This window comes from Anser brachyrhynchus, assembly GCF_964034855.1.
Source record: "Anser brachyrhynchus genome assembly, chromosome: 25".
NCBI lineage: Eukaryota > Metazoa > Chordata > Aves > Anseriformes > Anatidae > Anser > Anser brachyrhynchus.
Window position 1 is genome coordinate 3,549,173 of NC_137718.1, and position 13,085 is coordinate 3,562,257.

General features: G+C 53.6%; 1 protein-coding gene across 8 annotated transcripts in view; it reads left to right on the plus strand.

The window, feature by feature from the left end:
* GRIK4 (glutamate ionotropic receptor kainate type subunit 4) overlaps nucleotides 1-11,367 on the plus strand; it is a 171,223-nt gene extending 159,856 nt beyond the window's left edge. For 7 of the 8 annotated variants that reach the window (XM_080567578.1, XM_080567581.1, XM_080567580.1 and 4 more), the window contains 7 exons: nucleotides 262-371; nucleotides 2,456-2,629; nucleotides 2,988-3,153; nucleotides 4,965-5,190; nucleotides 6,496-6,624; nucleotides 9,141-9,259; nucleotides 9,710-11,367. In XM_080567578.1, the coding sequence (XP_080423704.1) occupies nucleotides 262-371; nucleotides 2,456-2,629; nucleotides 2,988-3,153; nucleotides 4,965-5,190; nucleotides 6,496-6,624; nucleotides 9,141-9,259; nucleotides 9,710-10,075 (1,290 nt within the window). In that variant the 3' untranslated portion in view covers nucleotides 10,076-11,367. Of the gene's footprint in view, nucleotides 1-261; nucleotides 372-2,455; nucleotides 2,630-2,987; nucleotides 3,154-4,964; nucleotides 5,191-6,495; nucleotides 6,625-9,140; nucleotides 9,260-9,709 lie in introns of those variants that run through there. The other variant, XR_013941938.1, reaches the window with a different exon arrangement.
* Nucleotides 11,368-13,085: the final 1,718 nt, after the last annotated feature.

Consider the following 13,085-nt stretch of genomic DNA (forward strand, 5'->3'; position numbering starts at 1 on the left):
GTTTTTGTAGGGGGAGGAATGGTCTTAGGAGAGGGATCCCAGCGGGGAGCTGCTGCAGGGCGTGCTCGCTCGTGGCCGTGTCTCACCCCCGCGAGACTTTTGCAAATCTCCATTTTCTTTCTTTTATTTCCCTTCTGTCACTCCCAGCCACTGTCACCATCAGGCCAGGTGTGTCTCTTTGTCTCCTTTTAAGAACGAATTGCTCGATTTATAGGAAAAAAAAAAAAAAAAAGCTCAAACTCAGTTTTGCTTCCCTTCCAGGGCCGCAAGCCTGGCTACTTCTCCTTCCTGGACCCCTTTTCCCCCGGCGTCTGGCTCTTCATGCTGCTCGCCTACCTGGCCGTCAGCTGCGTCCTCTTCTTGGTTGCTCGGTAATGTGGCCGCCGCCGCCTTTCCTTTCCTCGCGGTGCCATCTAGCGTCACGCTCCCAGCCCCGTGGCGAGGGGCTGCACGTGGGCACGTCCCCAAGGCCACCAGCTCAGGGGTCGCGGCAATAGGGGCAGGGTGGTCCCAGCCCCCAGCTGGGGACGGGGACTTTGCTGGGAGAGCATCACCCAGTGGCAGCGCTGGGTGGCCACGGGCATGGCTGGGATGGGGGGGGGGACAGGAGCGTGCGTGGCCCCCGTGGTGCCAAAAACTGCCTGGGAAGAGTGGGACAAGGATGGGGATTAGGGCAGGGGCTGTGCAAACGGTGCTGCTGGCTGCGGGTTCTCAGATGGCAAGAGAGAAACCCAACGGCGTGTCTCAGCCACGAAGGGCAGATGCCGGCGAATGCGTTGAGAGATTTTAATGCGAACTGCAGGACGTGTGTCAGTCCTTCAAAACGCAGTGTGTACAGAACGGGGAAGTTCATTAATATCCCTCCAGAGCCTCCCAGCTGACGTGCAGAGCCTCGCCTGACAGCTCTCAGTTCAGATTCCCTATGACTAATTTAAATCAGCCTTAAAAAAATGTCACCGAGCGCTTTGAGCTTCTCTGCGGCGTGTCTCCCATCGAGGCACCGGGTCAGCGCTCCAGGGGCCGTGCTGCGGAGCTGCCTGCCCTCACCCCGTGGCAAACTGCTGGATTCGGGTGCCACGGACGGGGCTTTTCGCTCTCAGGTAGGCTCTGAGCTGGAGATGCACAGCGAGGTGTGCTCAGGGCTCGAGCGCTGCGTTGGGACGTGGTTAATGCCCAGTCCTCGTTACGAAAATGGAGCTGTGCTGTCACTTGGTCCCTTAGCATGGCCGAAGTCGTCATGCTGACAGGGCTCTAAGGCTTTCTTTGAATCCCGTTACAGCCCCAGCAGCACGGTCCTGAAGAAACCATTGAATAATGCAGCCTGGCACGCTGCAGACTGAGATGTGGTGCCCTTCCACCCCCTCTCCGCGTTTTAAACATCCTCCTCCAGCAAGGTGCCTCTGCCTGGCTTCCTCCGGAGGCAGAGGTTTGGATGCTGAGCTCGGCCGTGAGGAGCTCCTGACCCTGCAAACTTCAGAGCGCTGTCCCAGCTCAGTGCTTGTCTTACTGCCAGTCCTGGGCCCCAGCACGAGGTCTTCAGGAAATAACCTCCGTAACCAGCACTGCAGTGAGGTGGGAGAGGCAGGGCTGAAAGCTAACAGCTTTTTGGGTGAAATGCTGCACAATCTGGCACAGCCCTGCAGCTGTATTGCAGTATCCCCTAAACAAGCCGCCCAGGAACCAGCTCTGCTAACAATTAGCGATACAATGAACCGCAGCGTAGGATTTAGACGACTTTCTTAGCAACCAGGGAACCGAGGTTTGAAAACAGCCCAAAAAGAGAGCCGGGCTGCCATCACTTCAGTGACGTGCTGTCACTTATTTCAGATTCCCACCCCTGTCCCATCCCTGTGAGTGCTGAAAGCTTGCGATGCTTTGAAACATCAGCACTTGGCTTCAAACCAGACCTGGGACCTAGATCTAGACCTTGCTGGGGCAACCAGACCTTCTTGGAGCAACCATTTGTGACAATTCTTACTTGATGACGATGTTCGGCCAGGTCTCACGTGTTTTGCTTTGGAACTTGCCATGGATGCTCCTTCTCTGGCAGGGAACGCAGCAGGAGATGCCTGATTTCCATTCTGCATCGAGACCATGCGCTTCTGGAATTATGATTGCCGCTCTTGTCAGCGTTACAAATTCACACGTAGGCCTTCAGCCTCCCCACAGCCCTTGGCCAGGTTTTAGCACAGCCTCTCGAAACTTTCGCAAATCTCACAACAAAACCTCTGGCTCCTGAATCTCAGAGCAAGCGTTTCACACAGCTCTGAGCCCTGGGCATCGACCGACAGCAAAGAGTTTCCTCCTCAGAAAAATCTGCTTCCAGGAGAGCTAGGGCTTTTCAGCTTTCCTTTTTTTTTTTTTTTTTTTTACACTTTTTTTTTGCTGTTTTTCACCCAAGTTTCACCCCGTTTCCTAGCAAGTTACCTGAGCTACCTGTTATTTCTCCTGTCAGGCTGACGCCGTATGAGTGGTACAGCCCCCACCCCTGCTCGCAAGGCAGATGCAACCTCCTCATCAACCAGTACTCGCTCGGCAACAGCCTGTGGTTTCCCGTCGGGGGCTTCATGCAGCAAGGCTCCACCATCGCCCCCCAGGCGTTGTCCACGCGCTGCGTCAGTGGAGTCTGGTAAGAAGGTCAGCCTTCCTCGAAAGGAAGGCAGCCCTCGGGGTCAGATGGAGAGGCAGGGGGCGGGGATGGAGGTCAGACACAGCCCGTGGAGAAGTTTAGGTTGGAAATGAGGAGACATTTCTTCTCAGAAAGAGCAGTCAGGCATCGGGACGGGTTGTCCAGGGAGGTGGTGGAGTCACCGTCCCTGGGGGTGTTCAAGGAAAGGTTGGACGTGGTGCTTGGGGACATGGCTTAGTGGGTGACATTGGTGGTAGGGGATGGTTGGACCAGCTGATCTCGGAGGGCTTTTCCAGCCCTAATGATTCTAGTCTCAGCTCACTGTCTCTCTCACTGTCCTCGCTTCCTCTTTCCCTAGGTGGGCCTTCACCTTGATCATCATCTCCTCCTACACGGCCAACCTGGCAGCCTTCCTCACCGTGCAGCGGATGGATGTCCCCATCGAATCCGTGGATGACCTGGCTGACCAGACAGCCATCGAGTACGGCACCATTCACGGCGGCTCCAGCATGACCTTCTTCCAAGTAAACCCCATTCTTCTGCTAAGCGGGGCAGGGGGTGCGGAGGGCACCCTTCGGTCAGCTTTGGATGCTGCCCCAGCCTGCCAGGCCTCTTTCTGGTGTGTGGCATCCAGGTTTCTGGCATTGAGGAGACATTCGGGGAGCTCCCTGGCTGTTTGGTTGCGCAGGGCTAATTCCACCACGTGTGGCGACGGGGTAAATGGTGGAGGTGGCACAGCAGAGGCTAGGGAAGGTAGGGATTTGTAAGGCAGCAGCCAGCATGCTTTTGGGATGCTGGAGGACTGGGCTCAGGACATCTGTGCTGGACCCCAAGGGAGCAGACCTTTCTGCTCAGACTCAAAAAGTGACTTAACGTTTGGAGTTCCCCACCACGTAGGTGAGAAAGGGGTGCACATCCCCGTGTCAGCGATGGCACAACGTGGTCCTCAGCAGCCGAGCGTTTGCAGTCGGATTTCCACGTCCCTGTGCATGTTGGATGTGATCTTAGCTTCTCTGTGCGAGTCCCTCAGGTTGGGTAAGCAAAGAAATGTTTGCAGTCCCCTGGTAGGCCAGCTTATGGAAATGTGCTGGTGCAAAGCGGAGTTTGCATGGGGTCAGGGGCACTGAAAACACACAAGTCAAGCGTGTGCAAACTTGATACGTGCTATTTAGCCCAGTTTCATTTCTGGCTTTCCTCCTGGATTCAGAAGGGAAACAAATGAGTGAATCTTTTCTGCGGTGCTCTGATGGTACACAAAACTGCTCGAGGATTATTTGTGTATTACATGTTGAAATACCAAGAGGAGAGAAAGAGAGAAAGCTTTTCTCACTTCTCTTTTCCGCTGAGTCTGAGCTGAACTGGGAAGAAGCCTGAGAAACATCTCAAGTGAGCCTGAGCTTTTCAGCCTAACTTTCTGCCCTTCAGGGGTTTGGCAAAAAGCTACTTTTAAGCAGAACGTCACACCTAAAATGAGCTGAAGAGCCCAAGTGAATAAAGTGTCTGTGTACGAGGCACTCGGTTCTTCCCAGGCAGACTTTGAAGGCTAAAACCCTGTCTGTGGCTCTGCGCTGCCTGGTGCGTGCTGGAGTAGCTGGTGGTGGGAAAGAAATGAGTGCAAGGTGCTCTCGGACCATTTGCAGCCCCGTTTGCAAGGATCCATTTGCCTTGGGTGTCAGGGTGGTGACTCAAGTGCAGCAGTGGGCTGAGCAGGCATGGCCAAGGCTGTCCTCACCCCGCAGCACCCATTGCTGGAGCACCTTGCTTTGTGTCCAACCTACGTTCAGCCAAAAGCCCCCAGTTCTCATAAGCAGGCACTTCGGTTCCCTTTTGCACCAAAATCCCGATTCAGGGAACAGCAAAATCCGGAGAGCTTTGACTCTGTGCCCAGACCTCAGTGCTCTTCTCGGGCTGGCGGTGTCTGTCTCTGGTGGCCTGCTGAGCACAAGGGCATGGGAAGCGTTCAGTGGCTTAAAGAAGCCATCCGTCAGCTATTTCTTCTGGCTTTTTTTTGTTGTTTGCGATACAGTTACGGAAACTGCATTTTTTGCAAACTGAATTTATGCAAAGAGACGTGATGGAACTAATTGGGATTAGGTATGCATTTCATGCCCAGCCTTGCCAACAAAGTCTCAAATCCACCAAGACATTTGGGCCTCTGAATCTCGTTGGAATAACTGGAGGTTAGGCAGCCGCATGCGAATCGGGCACCAGATCTGTTTCGACTCCTTTTTCCCATTGTGAAAGGGGACCCTCATTTTACAGGAGGGTCTAATTCGGGGTGTACATCGCCTCAAGGTGCTCCCGCTTATCCATGCTTGCCTTCTCTCTCCGGCAGAACTCCCGCTACCAGACGTACCAGCGGATGTGGAACTACATGTACTCCAAGCAGCCCAGCGTCTTCGTGAAGAGCACGGAGGAAGGGATCGCGCGCGTGCTGAACTCCAATTACGCCTTCCTGCTGGAGTCCACCATGAACGAGTATTATCGTCAGCGCAATTGCAACCTCACGCAGGTCGGGGGCCTTCTGGACACCAAGGGCTACGGGATTGGCATGCCCGTCGGTAGGCAGTGAAGACAAATTCTAGTCCTTCTCAGCTGTCAGCAGAGGACCGGAGCATTTGAAAAGGCTGAACCGGCTCTAAGGCCGAGGTCACGTTTCACGGCTCTGCCCAGGGTCATTTTTTTTAAACTCAGGAGGAAAATCAAATGCACTGCAGCTGCACTAGGTGCACGCTCAGGGCCAGATGTGCGAGACCCTGCTCTGGTCCGGAGCCAGGTGACACGTGACTGCGGCTCTTTAAATGATTCGTGTGAAAGATGTTTCAAAATTGCTGCTTATTTTCTGCATACATGCTCTTTGCTGACTGTTTCCCTTTTGAACCAGTGGTTTTTGAATCGTTTTGTGCTTCTCGCTTCACCTCAGAAGTGCTGTAAAAGTAATGCTGGTGCAACTCCTGTAGTGTCTTAACAGCTGGTGGTTCTTAAAACTCCCAGACAGAGAGAGAATTGGACGATTCAGTCCTATCTCACCTACTGATCAGGTTCCACCAAATGCAGGGCTTTTGTCTTTCAAATAGGAGAGCCAACAAGAGAAGCCCATCTCCCAGGGCAGCAAGGAAAAGGATGTAGCGGTTGTTATCCAAAACGATCGCTGATCTTTGGGCCAGTCTCTCAGGCTCGACGCCTGGTCCCTGACCTCTGAGCACCCCGTGTAGCCACACAAAATTGAGCTGAATGACGCAAGAACCTTCGCACAGGCAGCTACTATAGCTTAGCTGACATGAGTAAGCTTGTAAAGTCACGGTAACCCGATCGTGAGTACAGATCTGTACTTTCATGACTAAATTTGTTCTGACATTGTCTTGTTAAGCAGTGAAATCGTAGCAGATAAGAGGAGCAGAAAGCTGCTCGCCGGGACAATAGTGCAGAGTTACCAGGAGAGCTGCTGCCGTTCCCACGGCCCTTCTTCTGCAGCTCTGGCCCCAGGAATAACGGGGCCTGCAGTGGGGCTGGGTGCTGAGCATCCTCTCCCGTGAACATAGGTTGGATCCAGCGCCGTTGCAGTGCACCAGATTGAAACAGGAGCCTTAGAGCAAGGCTAGCAAAGCTCTCCCTGGCTACAGACTCCTTTAAGTGCCGTATGTGGGTCTTGGGGTGCAGGCAGAACTGCTGTCTGCAAGTGAGGTGAATTTATGGACAGCCCCAGCGGGGCAGCAGTGGGTTTTGAGGGCTGGCACGGAGCAAGAGAGCTCCCAAGGTGCCGGGAGGAGCGTTCGGGGCAGGCTGGTGGCAGGGCAGCGCGCGGGGCCGAGCGGGAGGCAGGCAGGCCGGAGCGGTGCCTTAGCGCCTGCCTCTTGCTCTTGCAGGCTCCGTGTTCCGCGACGAGTTCGACCTGGCCATTCTCCAGCTGCAGGAGAACAACCGCCTGGAAATCCTGAAGCGCAAGTGGTGGGAAGGAGGCAAATGTCCCAAGGAGGAGGACCACAGGGCCAAAGGTACGCTGCGCCCCCCGCCCGTGGCTCACCGTAGGGACCAGGAGGTAGGAGCATCCCCGGCAGCGGTGCAAGGATGAAGGTCCGTCTGCACGTGTGCACTGCTGGGTTTTCCGCCAGAGAATCGCTTTTTCCCCTTCTCCTGACCCGAGGTTCCTTCCTTCACAATTCAAGGAGAAAGCCAAACAGCTCTGCGGTGCCTCATGCTGTGTGTTTTTGCCTGGGGCAAAGATAGCGGAACAACCAAATGACAAATATTGGAGGCATATGGAGGGGAAATTAGCTTCTAATGAATGTCTGCAGCATTACATGGGAAAATGGATGGCTGAAGGGATCAGACCAAAATCCTGGGTTCCTGCAAGGGAGATGGATCTCCACCGCAGGCCCGCTGCTTAATGGCTCCGAGTGAAAGCGCCTTTCAGACAGCTGGGGGAAGGGACACAAGGACTTTATTGCTACATCTGTAAACTGAGGAGCAAATTCTTTTGGGTAATGCTATGCAAATTGCCATAAAAGCTACCACATTAGGCTGATGTCCCAGCATGACAGCAGTTGCCAGCTTCCCGCAGTTGCTGCATTTTTTCGTTTTGGCAGTCGCCCTTTCCTCGGCGAGCATTTTCTATGTGGCCAGCAGTGCCCAGTCGCAAGGCGAGTCCTCTGACCTCTCCGAGTGCAGAGACAGAGCCGAGCCGGCTGCACGACTGTGCTCATGTTTTCCTGACGATACAGCAGACGTTGGGCTGTGCATGAAGCTTGTGAGCTGGCTGGAGGAGGCCCCAAAGGGATGGGGTGCTGGTTATCCCTCCTGCTGCCCCGCACATAGCCGTGGCTTGGAGGCAGGAGGTGCTGGGCCAGAGCAAGACAACTGGCCTCAAGGCAAGGTGACAACCTAATAAAATAGTTGGTTTGAAGGCAAGCAGGAAGGATAGAGGCTCTTCTTCCATGTACCTAGTGAACAGTGGAACAGGGATTGGAGAAGGTTCTGGTGGTTTGTTCGCCTCGTTAATAAATCCCCAGCTATATCCTATCAGAGAGAAAGCGTAGGTGTTCTCAAGGATTTGGGCAGGGAGGTGGTAGAGGGGATAAAAACTGCCCACAGAGGAAAGAAATCCCTCTCTGGTAAGCTTGGGAACGGGTATCTGATCTGACACCCAGGTGGAACCGTGGAAGGATGAAGAGAGACTGATCCTGGCCTTAAATTCGGATTTGAGAGATGCTGGGAGGAGAGGATGGCCTTTATCTTGGGTCTAAACTGTGATTATGGGATATGTTTTCTGCCCTGTAATTGCTGTCTTAGTGGAAACGTCTCTGCGATGGGCTGATTTACAGAGTCACTGGATTGCTCTGGAGGCAATGCCAAAAGAATGATGGAGAAGGAGGGAGAATTGTGACCTCTTACGTTTTAGAACAAAACAGGTCAGCGATTTACAAGGATTTTGGTGAGATTTAATGTCTAAAAGCCATGCAGAGATTAAGTCAATAAATCATTGATTCTTGCACTTTGATTTAATGTTACAGAGGGGAGAGGAAGGTTTTTATAGATGCTCTTGTTGAGTAATGGCCTCATACCGTCACCTCGGTGCAAAACACCGCATGCTTTTTAGTAATCAGCCCAATCAGGAGCCCTGGCCACTTGAGACCCAAACCCAAGAAGCCGAGGAGAGCAGAACTGGTTTTTGGGCAGCGTGCGCTAAGAGGCAGGCACTGCTCCCTGGATCTGCTCCTGCTGCAGCACCCTTTCGGTCCCATTCTGCAGGGCTCAGGCAGTTTTTGGGGGACAGGAGTCGTGGTGGGAAGCAAGGTGACATCCCTGGCATGTGGGAAGCTCGGGGTGGGTTCTTGAGGGCTGGGTTTTCCCTCCAGCTGTGAGGTTTCTGGAGCACAAGCTGTTTAGGACAGGCAGGTTTAGGACCAGGTACCCCTGGGCAACGTCCCCACGTGGCCACCAAGTCACATCAAACGGCTCTGGGTCGTGGTCTTGTCTGGAACCTCTCCCTGCTACTGCAACACAAGCAGCTGTAATCATTTTTCACCAGCACTTTGTAATGCGATCAAAGGAGGTTTTCTTCGTACCAGCCTCCTTTAAAGCCCTTTCTTGTCTTCGTCATCTCTGCCTCCTTAACAGCATTGCTCATCTGCTGTCGCAAAGTTCAAAGCAACTAGAGCTGGGTGAATAATTTGCAGGGATTAATGTACCCGATTGATCTCCCGTTTTTTCCCCCCTGTTTTCGGTTTGTCCACAAATTGCTTTGTACTTTCCTCCAATGTATTTGCTGTTTATCTGCAAAATCATCATTTCTGAGAATGCGTCTTCGATCGTGCAGTTATTGCAAGTCATTTGGTTTGCCATCTGAGTCATGCAGCCAGCTATTAATAGGACGGTGCTGGCTCCGTGGTTTTGGTCTCTGGCTGGGTGTGCGCAGTGCTAACAGCAAAGGGTTGGGATTTCTGCACAATGATGCCTGCAATTTATGTCGTGCCTGCCTCCCCACAGCGCTGTCTCTTCTGCTTTGTTTTAGGCCTGGGGATGGAGAACATTGGTGGAATCTTCGTGGTTCTCATCTGTGGCTTAATCGTAGCGATTTTTATGGCAATGCTGGAATTTTTGTGGAGCCTTCGGCACTCTGAGCAGTCAGAGGTAGGACCTGAAAGTGTCCCGAGGGGGTAGAAGTACTTATGGCATTCCTAGTGCTGAGACCTCAGCTCTGGGTAGGGGTCTGAAGTTCAGGGACATCTCATGTACACCTTCATCCTAAGATCGAGGCTGTAGGGATGCTCCAAGGGCTGTTGAAGGGATCAGAGGTGCACAAGATCCAGGTACCTTCCCTGGAGCCTGAAACATCTGAGAATTTCTGCCTCCGACAGGTTTGGATCCCAAGCTGATTTGGAGATCCAGAAGGGTCTCCAACAAGAGGTGGAATCTCTTGGGCTAAAACAAACGTGAGGGTCCAAGTGCTGGTATCAAAATCCAGTGGCCAAACTAGAACTTGATCCCGTAGCATTTTGGCATCGGGATCCAGAGCAGAGGCAGGGTGGCTGGGCTTGCAGCACGGTTGGGTGAGCAGCGGGTCCTGGCTCTGCCTTCCAGGTGTCGGTGTGCCAAGAAATGGTGACGGAGCTGCGCAACATCATCCTCTGCAAGGACAGTTTCCACCCCCGTCGGAGGCGAGGGGGGATGACACGGACTCGCCCCGTTATCCCCGAGGAGCGCCGAGCCCGCAGCACGACCACGCTCAGCAACGGGAAGCTGTGCAGCGGGGGAGAGCCAGACCCCCTGGCACAAAGACTGGCACAAGAAGCTGCCCTGGTCGCCCGGGGCTGCACGCACATCCGCGTCTGCCCCGAGTGCCGCAGGTTTCAGGGGCTCCGGGCACGGCCGCCTCCGGGCTCGCCCGCGCAGAGCGAGGAGAGCTTGGAGTGGGAGAAGACCACCAACAGCAGCGAGCCCGAGTAAAGCCGGGGGGCGGCTGGGGGGAGCCGGGGTGGGCCGAGAGGGTCCTGTTCCATTTTACAGAACACGGACTTGTACAATGTCAAACTCGTTTTTAAATTAAAAGCAGTTACCCAGCTTCTCCAGAGCACGGCAGACCGCCTTGGGGCTGACGCACAAGCCCGGCCGGAGGGTGGGCTTTGGAGAGGATGCGCGGCTCGCCAAAACCTGAGGCACCAGGAGCGAGCTCCTGTGGCTGGGCTGCCTCCAGCAGCCATCTCCACGCAGCTCCCGGGTGGGAAAGAGGGGACGCGGCAGGTAATTCGTGTAGCAGACATCGCCCACCCCGGGGGCGAGAGTTCTTCTTGGAGCTTCTCCATCCCAGGCCAGCAGGAAGGCCGCTGTCTCCCCATCACACAGACTCACAGGGGGGGTGTTCGCATCGGGCGGGGGGAGGGACTTTTTCTTTGCTGTGGACGAGGGACGGGAAGGGAGGAGTTATTATTTCGTTCCGTTTCGTTTGGGGTACTCCAGGACCTAGTCTCCGAGGCACCAGGTTCCAGGTGCTAAACTTCTCCCTTTCTAGAATGGGGCAGGCGGCCTGAGAGAGGGAGGAAGGGATGGGACGTGCTCCCTGCGAGGAACAGCACGTGCTGAAAGTCCGTCTGAGGAGTTGTTAACGTACATATATATATATACAAATATATATATATACATAGATATATATATATTAAAATGCCAAAAACCAACCAACCAACACAGTGAACTCAAAGAGGCCTTGAAACGCCTGGAATTTCAGGGGTTCTGTGTCTTTCGTTTAGTTCTGGGGTTATCTTTAGCTTTTTTTCTTTTTTTTAAATTCCCTTCTGTTTTTTGGGGTGTGGGTCGGGGAGCCCTTTGAGGAGGGGGAAAAGAGAGCAGGGAACGGGGTGGGAGCACCCTTCCCACCAGCTCCCCTTGCCCGTGCCCCACGCAGCGCCCGGGGCGGCTCGCTGCCCGCGTCCAGCAGCGACGATGCCGCGCGCGGCGTTGGAGAAAACCCATCGGGGTGGGATCTCGTGCGAGGACAATATTCACCTCCCTAGCAACAGCAGCAGCTCGCCCTCCGCTCGGTGCAGACGTGGGTTTCACGGCGACGAGTTGAATTTTCTGATTGAAAAAACAAATTCTATGCAATTTCTGATTGTAAAAGGGAAGAGAGGAAAATGGAGAGGGGCAGGGGAGATAAAGCCTTGAGTGAAGGTACATCCTGTTCTCGAATTGTTTTCTTTTCTTTTTGTCTTGAATGTACTGAAATAAAAGACGTCCTTGTATAATTATGCTTATTTTCCTCTTTTCCTCCCCGTCCACACTCACAAAAGCCAGGAGACGGCTTGCCTGGGGAGAGACCCAGCTGGGAGGGAGGAGGTGCTGTGGCTGTCCCAGGGCTCTGCTGCCTGACTGCATCCGCGCCCAGGGTGCTGCCGTTACCTGTACCTGAATGGGAACAGGAGAAAACAGAAAAAAAAGTAGCTACGGCCTTCCTAAACCGGTTAACCAGTGCTGAGGTTTAGGTGCAGCGGGTCAAACCCGTGGTGTTAGCGCCTGCAGGAGCTGCTGCTTCTGAGGCTGGGCAGGGAGCGATGCCCTGCTGGTGGGCACCTTGGACCTGGTGGTGGTTTCCAGCACTGCGTGAAATCAGCGTCCACCGCACAAACAGCAGCAAAACGTGCACAGCAGGAAGGAGAGGATTTAGAGCTTGTTGCGCCGGACGTCGTGTGTGATGTTCACAGAGGTCCCTGCACGCCCCCACGTCCATAAATCCACGGGATGTTAGAGGGCGTTAGCCTCTCCCTCCCTGGCCAAGCGGAGAGGTGACGGTGTCAGCGTGAGGCTGGAGATGAGGCCGGGCTCCACCAGAGCCCGGGGGGGCGCAGGGACAGGTCCCCAGCCGGGGCCAGGCAGCAAAGCCATCACGTGGAGCTCAGCGAGGAGCTGGCTTTGGGCTTCCCAAGTACCGAGAGCAGCGCCAGAGATGTCTGAGAGCACCCGTGTTGCTGCTAAAGGCCGACGTGTTCGTACGAGCAGCGGAATATATTCATCAAAAAGAAGCTGCTTTTTAAAATTTATTTACAGATTAGCAGAAGAAAAGGCTCCATGAATCATTTATCAGACCTGATGTTTTTTCACCCCATCACCGCAGTGAATAAAGAGGGAGCTTGACAGAGCCAGACATTATTCCTCTGCCTCTCCAAAGATCTTGCAGTCATCTCCTCAGACAGGGGATGTCAGGAAAAAATGATGAGAAACCACCTGGTTTCTCTCCATCTTTGCTTTTTATCTCTCCTGTTAGCTTGTTCCACCTATATGGTGTTTTATATCTAGGTCTGGATTTTAAGGAGATTTTTTTCATGTCCCTTGCACAATCTTCTCTCTTTTTTTTTTTTTTTTCATTTTCCCCCTCTGTTCAGAGTGTTTGCACTCAGAGCAGAAATGCAGCTCAGAGTATTGGTGGACGGATAAAAGCTGCTATCGTTTTGGGTACCTCTTCTAGTGTCTGTGGAGGGTCCTGGATTTTCTGCTCACTGGTAAAAACCTACAGGTTTTACACTCTGGAGGGACCCCTGGCAGAGATGGCGTGCTGCACATCGCCTGGGGATTGTGTTCGTGTACATTTGCATGCCCGGGATGGGTTTACATCTCTCATGGTCTCTTCTCTCCCACTTCCTGCCCTCATCTTTGAAACTATTGTGGGGGCCTCTTTTGCTCGATGCTAATGCGGTTCAAGGTCTAGAGCGCTTTGCTGTCCAAAAGGCACTTTCCCAGAATGGCTGTCTCCTGATAAAACTTGAGTAATTCTAGTAAGATATCTCTGCAAATTCCACCGGGAGCCAAAGATTAGATCTATTAACATGTAATACCTTGCTTTCTCCTTTCTTACCATTTTGCTTGATCTTCCTGCTGCCCCCCTGGCTCTTTTCCAGCCCCTGTTCCCGGCCGGCCCTGCTGCACTCAGGCAGGTTCCCAACCAAAGGGATCTCTCCTCCTGTGCTAA